This window comes from Cupressus sempervirens, chromosome 3 (genome assembly GCF_028749045.1).
Source record: "Cupressus sempervirens isolate cs-2001-9-10 chromosome 3, ASM2874904v1, whole genome shotgun sequence".
Lineage (NCBI taxonomy): Eukaryota > Viridiplantae > Streptophyta > Pinopsida > Cupressales > Cupressaceae > Cupressus > Cupressus sempervirens.
The window spans coordinates 702,861,170-702,877,550 of NC_143120.1; the positions used below are offsets into that span (position 1 = coordinate 702,861,170).

Below are 16,381 nucleotides of genomic sequence, written 5' to 3' on the forward strand. Positions count from 1 at the left end.
AAATAAAAATAACAATAGAGTTTGATTTTCTATGCTTGTAACTTAGATGTTTTTCATCTATGTTTCCATCAATGCCAAATAGGCAGATTGTTAGTATTTGTGCTAATGGTATTCCTTTATGGGAGTATCTCAAGCATTGGAAAATATATTAGCATGATTTACATGTTCCATTCATGAATGTGTTTATCATTTATGTCAACATAATATTATTTCTATAAAGAATGATAGAGTAACATAAAAAGGATGAGGTCATACAAACTATTATTAGTGATGAGGTTAAGTAATATTGAGGATATTTTCTACATTATGTCTTGATGAACTAGAAAAGTACGTATACACAAAGTCAAAGAAAAATAAGAGTTATTTAGGATGGTGATGATGTAAGAAAGTGTGTGAGGTGATAGGTCATACATGTCAAAATTTGTATTTACTTTGATCCCACAATGATTTTTAATTGTGAAAAGATGTAACATTTTGTAATATCTTAATGGGTTTTTTTATAATTAATTGAGAAAACCTCAAGGATGAATCAGTGAATTATTTTAAGGACATGGTATAAAGGAAGGTTTTTTTTGTTATGATGTAGTGTTGCAAATGAATTGTACAAGTACAATGCAGAGTTGGTAAATGCATGTGAGTGATCCATGAAATTATTGGATGCAAGCTTCATGATCTATTATTGAGATCTAAAGAGGCTTGGTCTAGTGGAGAGGAAAAAGAAGGTTGTCAAGTAATCTTAATCTATTATTCTCCAAGGAATAATACATAGACCAACTCAACAATGAGTTTAGCGATCTTTCCCCTAAAACTATTTGGATAGTGGGTGAATCTTCCTTCTAGAACTCATAATAGAGTTGGCACAAATATTAAGATGGTTGGAATATCTTAACATATATTCAAAGTATCCAAAAAAGGACTGATATGTACTAAATTTATTTCATTAGCTCCTAAAAGTGGTCATCCTCTTATAAGGAGCTTTTATATTAGTACAACATTTTGTGGCTACCATCCCCACTAAGGTTTTCTATTGTAGAAAATCATGGATGTATGACAAAGAATTCCAAATAAATCACAAAGTTCAATGATCAACACAATTTTTTCAACATGATAAAGGAATTAACACATGTAAAATAAACTCTATTCTGGTCATGAAAATATAGTCATAAATTGTTACCCATAACTCTTAAGTCATTTATAATAATGCCAATCTCAATGTTAATTTTATATAATGGGTAATTATGAATTGTGCCTAAAATGTATAGAAATATCCAATGATGCAATAAAAATTTATGATTGTTTTCCAAAAATAGGTCACCATGAACTAGAGTTTTGGGTAGTTACAAATGGTTTTCACCAAAAGTTTGAGAACTTCCTCAATACATCATGAAATCATCTCAAACCAAAAGAAATGGAAACATTATTCAATTTACTAAACTACCATAATATAAATGCAATTTTTTTAGGATCTACATGGATGTACAAGACTTGATAACAAGATTAAAAACTTTCAAAGCAATAAAACAATATATTGAAACTATAAAAATATGATACTAAAATGCTTCCAACGCTTCCCAATGCTTATACAAATTTACATCATACCTATTAATGACCATTAAATTTTATTTTATAGCCTTTACACCTTTATGTGGAAGTTATAACTACTAAACTTCCTCTTATGACCATCCAACTTTCCATTTTATTGTTTTACAACTTTTGAAAAGTTGCATTTTACAACTTTTACAATATTTGACTCAAATGAATTTATAAGTTCACAAGAATATTCCAAACATATTATAATGGAATAATAATTTATTTGATCATTATTTTATTCTTTCATAGTTATTTAATACAAATTTCACCAAATAACAATTTCAAGACCATATTAGGACGACTCATTACAATGGGCTCTTTTAGCCTTACATATTGATTCACATTGACCTGAAATTACATTAATAATGAAAAAGTAATTTAATTTAATTATTAATACTAAAGAATCCTTTAATGTCTTCTCTTTGTGCTCATGCACCATTTTTCCTCTAATGAAGGGTTTCACTAATTAATATATCTAGTGTTAAATTGTGCATGTGTACCTTATATTATAGTTGTTGGCTATATTGTTCACATGGTTAAGGGTTAATATGGTTGATAAATAATTTAATAGTTGGATATTTTATTCAATGCCCCCAACTGAGCCCCCCTCCACTTTCTCAATTATCTTGGTAGACTTTACTTTCTAACATATATATAGTCATGATAGTGTGAAAGATCATAATCAAGTCAATTTACCTTTAGAGAAGCCATGATATCACATGCAAGGACCTCTAGTTGCAAAAGGTATAAGATTTTAGTGCAAAGAAGATGAGGAAATTTTATATATGTCAACAAACCTTCATTAATTTAACAACTCATAAAATTATTTTTAACATTTAGCATAGTCATTATATAATTAGATGTACTAAAAGATTTTATATATAAAACATTTTATTATTATCATGTATGCAAAATTGAGACATATCAGGTATTATTATTGAGTAATAATCATAGATCTGATATATTCAATATTGAGTGACATATTATGCACAAAATATTGCATATAATTAGATAAAGAATCATGCTTTTGAAATTAAATTTTTAAATTAGACATATGTTATAAAGATATAAAAATATTTTTAAAGAGAATTATACATACATAAATATGGAAGAGGAAGATCGGTTCTCTTCCTCATGTATAATAAACTAACAAATGGAGGTTTTTTAATTGAAGAGCAATTTCAGGTGGTCTAGTTGTATTTTTGGAGTTGTTTCGAGTTTCAGATCACTTAAGAGAACTTTCCTTTAAAGGTATGTGTAGGTTACGAGGGGCCAAAATGTGTGGATATGAAAAAAAAATTACTTTTCATCTGAATTTCATGAAATCAAAATACTTTAAATTAAGGACATTATCATATTTAAATCAATATAATTTCAGTCAAATTATAAATTTAATAAGTAATTATTACTAATTTTCAAATAGAGTTACCTATAACGTGTTGATTTAAAAACTAATTGAAGAAAACTTATAACTTTAAAATGGTATAACCTTTTCAGGATCTATATGACATGTCACATTTTGTGTTTGTCCTACTAAAAGGGGAAATATATATATATATATATATATATATATATATATATTTATTTTGTATATCTTTTAATGAGTTAACATGGCTAGACAAGAGAGCTTTTTTATTCCAAAATTGTTGTAGCAAAAAATTCAAAATGAATTATTTACTTGGTATAAAATTAGAAAAAATTATTTACCACATCGAAGTATGAGACTGCTTCTTATATAGCTAGAATCTTAAAAAAATTATACTTTGATTATGATAAAGGTGGTCAAACTATTGGTATCTCTATGCCTATTTTCCTATTATTATCAAACACTTAGTCATATATAATTGAGACTTAATCAGTTATCACTATGATCAAGCTACTCTATATAGGTTGATTCATGTAAAGACTTGTGGATAATCATGTATGTGTCAAAGTTTATAGGAGCCAAGTAAGTCCTTAGTGACCAAGTACTTTTAGTATAAGCTAAGTTTGGTGAATACCAAGTAGATAGAGAACATAGATGTAAATTTATACATAAGAAGACAAGTTAGTCTATGTTGAGCAATAGTAGGAAGAATAGTTATGAGTACACATTAGAGACTATGATTTTTCAGTAAAATAGAGAGTATTTAAATATCTAGAATGGTAAAAACTTTGAGGTAAACCATTTTAAGCTAACATGTAATAGACATTTAAAGATAATAGAGTTTGTTAAAAAGGTTCTTAAACATTATGATGTGAATCATCGATCCCTATGAGTGATAAAAAACCAATCTAATGAAAAGAAAAAAGGAAAGAGTCTATAAGACTCTACATATCCTTTAAATAGGTGGACCCAAATGCTATTTTTATAGATGGAGAAAAAGTGGTCGCAAAATATAGTGAGAATTGTGAGAAGAAGTTAATTTATGGATCTTGCATGTGAGTAAGTTATGAAGAATAGAGTTAGTGACCTATAAAAGAATTAAAGGACATAGAAACATTATCTCAAAGTGGAGATCATCTCAGAGAGTGGAAGGATGAGATCAATAGTATCAATTGTAAGTATAGACCAAGGGATGAGTTAGTAAATTAATTTTGATAGATTGAATCAGGGAAAATATGTAAGAAGATTGGGTTTGAAAAACCTTTTTAATTATCCTAATATAGTGCTTACTTCATTTTGATTTTAAAATTCTTTAATCAAGGTAGACCTAATGATCTTAAAGCTTTTAACAAGGAAAACCCCTCACACAGTAGATCATCATAAGTGATCCAAATTTTAGTCGTAACAAGCTAACTTTGTTGTTGTACTAGTGAATATTTGTGGGTATCATTCCCACCCTAGATTTACCTTCACCTTGGAGGGTTTATAGGTAACCAAAATATTTTGTTTTATGTGTTTACATTTCATGGATACAATAAGGTTTTTTTGAAGGATAAAATATTTATAGATCTTGACTGACCCCCTCCCCCCGCCAATCAGTATCTTAGTTTTCCAATTTACTTACCATAATTGGTATTAAAGAATTGGTTTTGTCTAAAAAAGTTAAACATCTTTGGATTTCATGTTTTGGAGATGGAGGTATATCAATTTCCATGTAACCCATACTAGATCTTAAATAAATATGCAATTTAAATCTACATGCAAGAGAGAATACTTGAATAACCCACAAAAATGTGTCACAAGATATACCTTAGGAGAATCTCATTGAGGAAAAACACCCATACTCCTAAAGCATCCATCACCACATATTATTCTACAAAAACATCACTGCAATGTAATCATGGAATCTTTCAAAACCATATCCACAACAAGGAAATCCATGTGAAAATGCATGAGTCCACATATCTAGTGTTACGACTCCAACCCTCACAAATGCTCCCCTGGCTAAGTTGTCAAGCCTTGTCTTGCTTGATGCTTTCCTTTTCACCTTTTCATCTTGTCACTACAACTACTCTTGTGGCTTCTTATATAGTAGCAAAACCCACAAAACCACCAAGTGGTATTACATATACTATGTGTTATGTTTGGATCATTGATTATGTGTATTTTCTTTTACACTCAAAACTATTTTTTTCGTATTTTGAACGTTATATGGGAACAAGATAACTCTATAACAAGATAGATTAGTGAGTACATAACAATATTAGAAGAAAATTTTGAGAATATCCTAGATGGATATGTTGAAGAGTTCAACCAAAATATGAGAAAGATATCAAGGATTCCTACAACCTTATTATAGAGGCATTATAATAATATACATTTTCTAGTTGATACAAATAACACATTGGTACAATAACTTATGCCTAGGACAACCTGCCTTAAAACATTTGGCTATGAAATTAAGGTTGATGATGTGATTTTAGCCATTACTAGATTACTAAAGGAAGAAATTGATGCCAAGGCCAAGCTCTTTTGTAAAATTTGAAGAAGAAAAAGATAGGATAATAGTAGACACAAAGATTTCTTTTATAGATAAATAAAGCAACAAAATTATTGAAGACCTGGAAGATAAACTAGGAACATGGGTAAAAAGAAAAAAAAACCATTGATGCTAACACAAGGTCTTAGAGAAGATAAAGAATATGGCAGTGAGGAAGAGGAAGAGGAAAATAATGTAGAGAATCTAGATAAAGCCCTAGCACTTGTCACCCCACTTGTCAAGAAGGCCAAGAGAGTGAAAAATACAAATCTTAAGGTAAGGAAGGTTTGGAAAAAGGTAACACCTAAGCCCCTCTCTCCTCCTACACTCGAAAGAACAAGGACTAGGGCAACAAGAAACGTAAGTTCATTGCCACCAATAAAGAAAGGAATGGTAAAGATCAAACAAAAAATTGGTACAAGTGTAGTGCCAACAACTATTGACCAGCAAAAGAGAATAAGGATAGTAAAGAATAAGATATTGAAGAGGAAGATGCAAAAAGGATTGAGTTTGATGAACTTGGTCATCACCTAGTCATTGTAAATACAAAGCCAAGAAATATTGATGAGGTATGTGCCAACATCAAAAACTATGTAGGCCTATCAAGATTTAGATATGTGAAGTATGATACACTGACTAATTCTGATAAGTCTAAGTTAAAGGATGCCATGATAGAAATGATGGCTAATAATAAGCTTGCACCTATAGAATTGGAAAAGAAGATTCTAAATGGTTTGTATAGTAGAATGGATAAGAAATGACAATAAGCAATAGAAATTGAGAAACAAATAAGGGAAGGCACATTAGCCAATATTATGCCTGAATTGACAAATAAGAAGAAGAAAACATTTTTGGATAAGTATAGGAACTAATTTTTTCCTAAATTCAAAACATTTATGATTTTATAGAATAAAATTAAGGATATTGTACAAAATAATGAATTATTATGGAAAAGTATTTTTGGATAAACAATAAGAGGAGATGAACAAGAGAAAATAGTGGAGGCTATAATCATTGAGGATGATCAAAGTGATGAAGAAAGTTTAGGTATGCTAAGCCCATAGGGAAATGTATAGCCCATTCATGATACTACACCTGATACTCTTATAATACAACAAATAATGGACTAACCTTATGGATCAAACACTCAAGTCTATGTGGTTGATAAACTAAAAAAAGCCTTAGAGGCTGAGGAACTAGAAAAGGTGGAAATACAAAAGAAGCAAGACAAAGACTCAAATGTAGACCAATTTACAACAAGTCAAATAGGACCACATGTCTCAAGACCTCAAGATGAGGGAAATAAAAATACTAGACAAAAAGTAGAAGAAACAAAAAAAGTGAATGTAGTGTTGAGTGGTACTATTATTTTTCCCAAAACTTAAACATAAGAAACACCAAGTGGTGACAACCCCTCACCTACTCTAACTCTAGTAGTTTCAAGAAAGAACACTCCAAAGAAAATAAAAGAAAAGAAGATAATGGAGAAGTCACTAGATAAAATTGTTACTATGGATGAAATCATAGAAATGCCAAAATGGAATTGGAGCAACCTCACATTTGAAAAAAATGTCATCTTAAAATACATTCTAGCAAGAATGAAAAGTAAAGAATAGATTAGATGTGAACAACAACACAAACATGTGTTGCATTATATCAAGTGTTAGAATATTTAGAATAACTAATATGGGGGGGATAGGTAAATTAGTTACCCAAGGTCTAGATGTACCAATTGAACAAACAAAATACTTAAACAACTTTAGATATCATCATTCTATTTCTTGGTCTCTGTAGTAAACTATTAGCAACACCAACTAGCTATCCATTGAATATAAAAGACTTGCATAGTGTAAACATTAATAAATAAAACATCATACTAAAATATACAAAATTTTGGCATGATGATTTAATGGGCAAACCAAATTTGAGAAAAGTCACCAACAACATGTCATTGATTTTCACTTTCTTCAAGTGAGCCTTGTTAGGGGCCAACATTGTTAAAGGTTACAATACACACTATTAAATGTGGCATTGTGAAAGGATTTAATCACCCTATTAGGAGTGGCCTTGTTAGAGGACTTTAGAACATACCAATAAAATGTCATCCAATTAAATGATTTACTTAGACTATTAAGTCACTATGACTATTAGATCAACCTTGATTAAATGATTTCAAATAATGTTCAGAATGGGTAGAGAGTAACAATAGTGTTTGATCTATTAAGTACACATAACTTTGCAAGCATGGATATTTGTTCTATTCATAAATTGATTCAATGTTGTGCCTCCATTGTCATCTCAATCTGTGATTCACTTGGAAACCTTCAAAAAATCACTCTTCACTTCTTCTCAACTCAATTCAGCCTTTTTCTTAGATTTACCAATGAATAATATCAACAACAGTTCCAACTCTTTTGAACTTCTTCACATTCACATAGCCTCTCTACACATTAATAAAAAAATTCCGTTGTAGCTCCTTAAATAGGTAGGATCTTTTGGTGCTTAAAAATCACCATAGATCTTAGGCTTTACCATTAGATTCATCAAGTATATTGAATTTGTTCCCCCTTTTTTTCTTGTCTTCTTTTGTAGAAACTTTTCTTTGAGTCCATCTCTTAGGTCTCTTACCTAATCCTCTACTAGAATTAAAATATCTATCTCACTAATACATATATCTTCAATACACTTTCCATATTATAAGAAATCAATTTAGTTGGCTAGAATTTATGATTTGTCACAAACACTTAAAATGTTGTTCCTTGGCCAACATTGTATTCTGGCACTCTATCATCACTAGATTACACAATCTCTATGAAATTTCTTTCTCATCACATATACTATCACTTGGTCAATATTAATGCTTGATCAACACTAACATTGGTTGACACTTACTATGACTTTTTTGTTACTACCATCACTCAGCATGTACATCAAAATTATTTAGTATTCTACTCTATTACTCGAACAAGCCTATACAATTGATCTATCTTTTCTCACCCTTTCAAGACTTGAACATTAGTGTCTTCTCCTCTTGCAATAGGATTTAAAGCATTAATTTATCTTGTCAAAGTATAAATAATAAAATTTCCATTTGTAGTTTCCTTTTCATAACTCAACCTTTCCTCTAGGTTCTTTTGTTATGAGTAGCTTCTCAAATCCTCTTCATCTATCAAATAGATATAATACTTAGATCAGATAGAAAGCTATGTCACCAAGAGGTTTGATATCAATGATAATATAAAAATTGTTTCAATTGTAGTTTCTAACAATATCTCTCTATGGCATTGTTGGGAATAACTCTAAAATATTATACAAGTATTTTAAGTTATCATACACTCTAAAAAAGTTATACAGACTTGAGCAATAGCCTCAATATATCATATATTCTTTAATATCCTTGGTTTCATTCTAATTCAAATATGTGGTGTGGTCAACACCTCAAGTAAATCTAATCAAATCCATCTAATTAATCACTCCCTCTTACTTTGCATGTCTCTGCCATTTTCACTTTTCTCTCTCTATCATTGTGATCTTTATCTTTAACTCTCTGATAATATCTCCCTTGTGGTTTATTAGATATTCTCTCCCTCATTGAGGACATTGCCAATAACATTATCTATTTTTCATACATCCTTCTCGTGTGTTGATAAATTGATTGAAAAGAGATGTTGTATAAGGAGATTGTTGAAAGAGGGAGATTGTATGTTTCAATCATTGTTTGTCACTAATCTCAAACCTGCTATTTATTTGTAAGAAAACTATTTATATGATTTAAGTCCTATCACTAAGATGATCGATGAAGAGGATTTGATCAAAAGATGTAACAATAGCACCTAGACATAAGGTTGAGTTATGATTATGTAATGAAGTATAGGAATTAGTTAAGCTAGTGATGACATGATGAATTGATAATCTACTTAATGTTACAAAGGTTGGTTACACTAAGAAAGTTTAGAATAACAAGTTACATAAAGATTGTATACCAATCATGGCCGAGTGGATAGTAGGTGCTAAAAAAAGTTAGTGCAAGCTAAGCAAAAATTAGTTGAAGCTAAGAAAAAGTTCATTCTAGTGTATGTCAAGCAGAGCATTTAATACCAAGTAAAGTTTAGTTGATGTCGAGCACAAGTAAACTTTAGTTCATGCCAAGTAATTTCACAATGGATACTGAGCTACGTAGTATATGTTGACTGTCAGAAGCAAGATAATGCCAAGCTACTGCATTATTTAAAAGATCATGAATTCAATGGATCTAAGCTAACAAGTTTGTTTTCTCGGATTATGTGAACCCGGTGGAAAATAAGGATATTGAGCTAGTGGCACAAAGTTCAAGGAAAACCATTTTTAGGTGAATTCAAAGAGGATTCTAGGAGAAATCTCTAGAAGAGAGATGGAATCTTGGATAGATTCATTATATTCTACCTAATCCATCTTAAACCTAAATTGGATAATGGAAAATGAGCAGCAAAATAACTCAATTTCCTATTTTTAGGAATGGCTAGTCATAAAGCAAAGAGAGTTGGGTGTGGTAACTTATAAAGACAAGGAGTCAAGGGCTTTTCTTCATCAACTAACCTAAGAAAATAGTTTGTATTGGAATGCTAAGCAAGGAGTCTTAAGAGGATGAATGCTTGAAGGGTAAACAAGTAATCAAAGCTGCAAAGTAGGAAGGCCAAGTAGAATGGAGGACTAAAGAGTGATCTATAATCTGAAAATGAAGTTGTAAGTTATATTAAATCAAGCCTTACTATTACTCTCTAACAATTTTATCATTCTAGGGTTAATCCTTTAGATTAAGGTTGGCCTAACAATCATTTGTAAATCCTTTAACTAGGTGACATTCCAAGTGAATGGTCTAAAGTCCTCTAACAAGGCTCACTCCTAATAGAGTGACTGAAATCCTTTAACAAGGTCACATTTAACAGTGTGTATTGTAACCTTTAATAGGGTTGGCTTTTGACATGGCATCACTTTTGAAGAGTGAAAAAGGAGTAGCATGTTACTGGTGGTTTTTTCCAAATTGGGTTTCCATGTAAATCATTGTGTTAAGTGTGTTGATGAATCTATTATGTTTCATGTTTACATTTCTACAAATTGATTTGATAGTAACCTTCAAGTTTTAAGTGATTGCATAATCTTATGGATGCATGCATGATGAATAATGTTTCATGGGTTCACTAAGCTATGAAAAAAAAAATTTAGTTATACATCTAGACCTTAGATAATTGATTTACCACCAACCCCCCCCCCCCCCCCGCCGCCCCCTTAGTTAATCGAAAAGTATTCCAACACTCATGTAGTTACCTTCATGTCATTTCTGAATTCTTCATTTTTCATCTTTATATGATTAATCCATTATTATTCCCTTCTTCTTTACTACTACCTTAGGCAAGTGCTAAAGTAGAACTATCTGCTTTAATTTATAAGATAGTCTAATCAACACAATTGATGCAATGCTTCACTTGTCCTTAAAAAGGTTTATCTCAGAGAACCACCCATAGTTTACCTTTAACATGTTCACAAGTATCCCTAGGAAAATATTTTGTTAATATATAAGCTATTTTCTCTATTCATTTTACACATTCCAATTTCACTTATTTGTCTTGGGCAAGTTCCCTAAAGTAATGATACTTGCTAGAAATGTGCTTTGTCTTCATGTGCATAACAAAGTTCTTTGATATCTTAATAGTACTTGTGTATAAAAATATATACCACTAGATTAGTAATCTCTTCATTATACATTTCAACAATTATTTGATCCATATGATATTTGAACAATTCACTAGTACTGCCAAATACTAAGATCTAGCTATTGATTGGGAAATATAGTTTTTCTTCTTGCTTGTCCATGAAATCAATCTCTTACCTAGAAAGAATGTAACACCACTTATGCTATTCCAATCAGCAACATTTCCATCCCAATTAGAGTCAGTGAATAGCTTTAGTTGACATATATCATTCTTCTTGTAATACACTCCATAATGTTTTGTTCCTTTCAGATATCTTAGTATTCTTTTCACTACCATCTTGTGATTTTCCTTAGGACTTGCTAAAAATATAGCAACTATTCCAACTTCTAAAGCAATATCTAGTCTTATTTCAGTATTTACCGAATTATAGCATTTGTTAGTGTCAAATGAGTGACTGTGCATTTGCCGAGTTACAATAGTGTTTATTTTAATTAGAGTTTTGATTTGTATTGACATCTAAGGGATTTAGGATTTATTTTGTGGTAATTAATTCACCCCTCCCCTCTCAGTTACTCCTCTTATATTTCAAACAATTGTTCCTTCTCAAATTGAGATTTTTGTTGATGTTCCTCACATCCATTCTATAAGATCTTTCTATATGACCAAAACTATTGCATAGTTCACATATTGGTGCATTATCACTTTTATTAGTTCTAGACTAGTTAACAAGTGCTCTATAATTTCTGGCAATACGTCTAGAGTTGTTATAACATAGAATGTTTCTCCGTTTGCTATTAGTTTAATCAATTTCCTTCTTTCTACTACAAGGTTAGTACCTCTAAACATTCTAATATTCCTATTATTACTATCAAATTTAGGTTTCTTAGAATTTTGACACTGGGAGTTTCTTCTTCCTTTTGTTCACCTTAACCCATTGACTTAAGGCTCCATCATTCAACTCCCTTATTTCATACTCTACTGAAAATTAGGTTTCTAGGATGAAAGAAGGAAGAGGCTTCAAGAGCTTGGACAAAACTAATTCTATACCTTTATAAAATTCCCTAACTACTAGACCTAGCACTCCATCCTTCCCTAAGTCTTTTAGACTAGGCAACACCACTTGAAATGAGTGTTGACCAACCTCAAACCCTATTTTTCTTAACTCACCCTCGTCATGATCTTCTATTAAGACTTCCTCCCCTCTTAAATATTTTGAATCCCCTTCCAAAATAGTAACCATCGTTGCCAACTGGGCTACCAAAAAATGACCTACTAGTGGAAAAGCCCATTGGTCATTTTTCCCCACTTCTAGGATAGATATTGCATATTTGATCTTGACTTGCTGGAAAGGAACCTCATTTTCACCCTAAATATGGTCATGAACTAGAGCTTGTATATCAACCTTTTTTTCACATGATAGGTTCTCCATCTAAACCTTTTAAGAGGATGAGATATAAGAAGGGGGAGTCAAAGAAGAAGGGCCTCCTTGTTGAATTAATTTCATCTTACTATTAGGGGAACATATTTCCCACTAGCTTATTTAATTACACATAAAACAATTGAAAGGGAGAGATTCAAACTCCACTTTATGCTTTAACATACCTTCTTTAATTTAATCACTATTACTAAGGGGAGTTTCTATAGTTTTTCTATATTCACACAAACCCTAGTAAAGAGGAGTCTAGATTTAGCTAAGGTACTCAAGTCAACAAAAAGTGGTTCCCCAAAGTAACTCACTAAGCCTCTCAAATTTTCCATGTTCCAAAATTCTAGTGAAGGGCTAGGAAACACTACCTAGAGAGGGACAATAGAGAAGAAAGATTCATCATAGTTCCATTTTAGTGATCACTTATGGAAGGATAAGGTCAACTTACCAAACACCTAAGGTCCTCCAAAGAGGACATAGGAAAGGTTAGCCTTGTTAGAAAACTCAAAAGATAGTAAACACTTAGGAAGGCTTGCAATATCTACCTAACCTTACAGATGTCATTTTTTCTTTTCGAAGATAAGGATAGCTTCAATATTTTGGTGGGGACCAAGAAAATTTCCAATCAAGGTCAATGCCATTAAAGCTATTGTATTATCAAGGATAGGGTAAAAAACAAAAATACTACATTTTCCATCCAAACACCCCAACCTGGTCGGATCCTTGGAAGGAGGAGAATGTAAGATACCTTTTAGATCCCCAAACAAGCCCAACCACTTCTTAGGAATGTTAGCCACCATGTTTTGAACATTTGGAACCTCTTCTTTCCCACCATTTTTGTTTTGAGAACTAGAGGGTCCCAAAATACTATGGGAACCATGAAACACTATTGTTGCAAAAAAAAATCCATTTGAGAGAGGATAGAATCCACATTTTCCTTGGGTAGGGTAGATGGTCCCCACCCTAGCTTCCCCAAACTTTCAATGTGAGCACCATCCTCCAAACAACCTATGAAAAAATATGTTGGAAAACCCTAATTGTCATTCACACCTACCTTTGAAGCTTTCAAATTTTAAAAATTGGAAACCATTGATATGTTCTTAGTTAAGAAAAGAAAAAAAGTTGTCCTTGGCATAAGATAAAAACCTAGCCTTTAATGCAATTTTGATTCTTCCTTTTAATACTACATAGATGAAAAGGGAAGGAAGTAAATTAAAAATAATGGCATTAATAAATTCATATAACTGTGTAGATATAAAATAGTATATTTGAAGAAACAACTAGGAGGAAAAAAACTAAAGAAAACTAGCGAATACCTTATGGATGTTAAAGAATACCTCTCTCCCTTATTGCATAAGTTAAATGCAAAATATGATGGAAATTAACATGAAATTTAATGTGTTAGGTTTCAAAAGTAGTCAGCCAAATGGGATTATAGATCTTACAATTGTGTTCTATCTATATATTGCTCACCGATCTATTCTCTCTTATCCTTTTTCTTCTAAGCAATGAGGCATTTGATAAGGAGCCTTCTTGGGATGGTGAGCTCATTCCTAATGATTCTTTATTGTAATCCACCTTAGTGGCATTTTATATATTTGAGAACGATTTTTTTAATTTAGTTTTTACCTTAATTTGGTTTTCTACAAAATTGTGGTGTTTCATGTGTTTATGGCTGCTAATGTCCATATTTTCTAAACAATTAAACATCTAAAGTAGACTTTCTAAAACTTGTCATATGTTTTTAAAATTATAATTTGCAGACATTCTCTTTAGACATTAAAATGGATAAATATGCTTGATTCAAAAATGAGCTGATACCTAAATGATGTGAATTTTCATTCACACCCATCTCATATTTTACATTATAGCCAGTTTAAAGGTGTATCATTAACTAGACTCTTACTAATGAAGCACATTTCTTTTGAATTGTCAAAGGGTGATTTAGGAAGACACTTAGTCAAATCCATTCTACACACAACTTTATAAGAGACAAGCTAATCTTTGTACATCTCCAAAGAAACTACACACTCTCTAAATATTTTTACCTATTGTATCGTTTGTCTAGTGTATATCTAAAATAACATTATTAAAAAAAAAATTAAAACCAAAAGAAAAATTGAGGCCCCATAAAGCTGTTTTAATCTTGCTTGTCTATCATGCATTGCGGTTCTATCTCCAAGACGGTTGCCTTTCTAATATGTTTGGAGCAATACTTCTATCTTATGTGACAGTGAAGATCACCAGTGTTTCAATGTGGCACTGACAAATTGTATGCATCAAGTGTCCAATTCTACCTTGGGTCGTCTGTCATATGTAATCTTGCTTATGTAAGGAATGCTCAAGTTAGAAATATCTACAACCATGGTGTTCATACAACTAGACAAATAAACTTCATGATAGTGTCCCTATGCTTATCCAGAGAATAATAAATCGTTGCAATTCAAGAATGGTCGTTTTCAACAATCACAGAAGCGCATCGGCAGCAGTAAAGGAGAATCAAATAACTCAATTACTGGAGCATGTAGACCGAATAGTTGCTGATAATGGAAATCAACCTTATTCTAATGAGTTGTTCGCTAAAGCTCAGGTGAGGTGAAGCATGGAATTTTGTAGTGAAAATGAATAAGTAAAAATATTATATGAAATTTCCAGGCACATTCCACTCATTTTTATTCATTCATATATGCAGTCGATGACATCGCAGCTTTTTCACATAACAGACAAGGAAAAAGTGTATGCAGAACAGATCAAACAGTTAAATGAGATGGTAATTTAAGAATATCATATCCATGGAAAGTTGTTATAGTGTTATAATAAACCCATCATGTAATTGATGTTTATAAGGACCATATTCTTGTTACGTATTTGTGCCTTTCAGATGGAACGGAATACGCGTGAAATGGAAGAGAGAATGCGAGGTGTAACAACAGAATTAGAAGAGCAATTGAAAGCTGCGCGCGCTTCACGGATTGCTGCTGAAAACGAAGCTGCCTCGGTAAAGCAAAATTATGAACGTCAAGTTAAGGATCTTCAAAACAATTTAGAGCAGGAAAGGAAAAAATTAGAAGAGAAGAAAAGGAAAAAATTAAAACGTCAAGTTAAGGATCTTCAAAACAATTTAGAGCAGGTAAGGAAAAATTTAGAAGAGAAGAACAGGAATAAAAATGTAGAAGAGGAGGAGGGAATATCATGTTCAATTATGTGAAGAAAAGATAAAGTTGATGGTGAGTAATATAAACATAATTGTATGATCATATATATATAGAAGTATAATCTTCTAAACATTATAATTAGTATTTTTATTTAACAATAGGCATAGTACTACTGTAATAACAAACAAATGAATGATTAAAACTGTTTATTTCAACTAATAGAAATCAAATACTTTTAAAATTATTATATAATTTATGTTTTATGTAGCATAGAGGTATATTTTGTGATTTTTAAATCTAAAAGAATTAATTTTGAACTATTTTATTGTTAGAATATTTGGAATCTTGTACATGGACTTTTAGAGTTCAATTTTGTAGGCAATTTTATACGCTCATGAATAGAATACTATTGATCTAATTTAAAATTTAAATTTTAAATCTCAATAATCCTTTCAAGTATCTTTTTTATTTCTATCATGAAGACTCAAATTTACATTACTACACCAACCTTCAATTATTTTTATATTTTAACACACTGTTTAATTGTAAGATTATAAATAAATATACCACCAATAAAAACCATACTTTTTACCTTAGATTCAACATGCATAGTGT

The 16,381-nt window shown here is 31.1% G+C and overlaps 1 protein-coding gene across 1 annotated transcript in view; it reads left to right on the plus strand.

The window, feature by feature from the left end:
- LOC149568694 (immune-associated nucleotide-binding protein 1-like) overlaps positions 1–16,018 on the plus strand; it is a 165,435-nt gene extending 149,417 nt beyond the window's left edge. Inside the window, exons 4-6 of the mRNA XM_089821583.1 lie at positions 15,034–15,201; positions 15,304–15,381; positions 15,493–16,018. Coding sequence (XP_089677709.1) covers positions 15,034–15,201; positions 15,304–15,381; positions 15,493–15,819 — 573 coding nt within the window. The 3' untranslated portion in view covers positions 15,820–16,018. The remainder of the gene's footprint in view (positions 1–15,033; positions 15,202–15,303; positions 15,382–15,492) is intronic.
- The last annotated feature ends 363 nt before the right edge of the window (positions 16,019–16,381 follow it).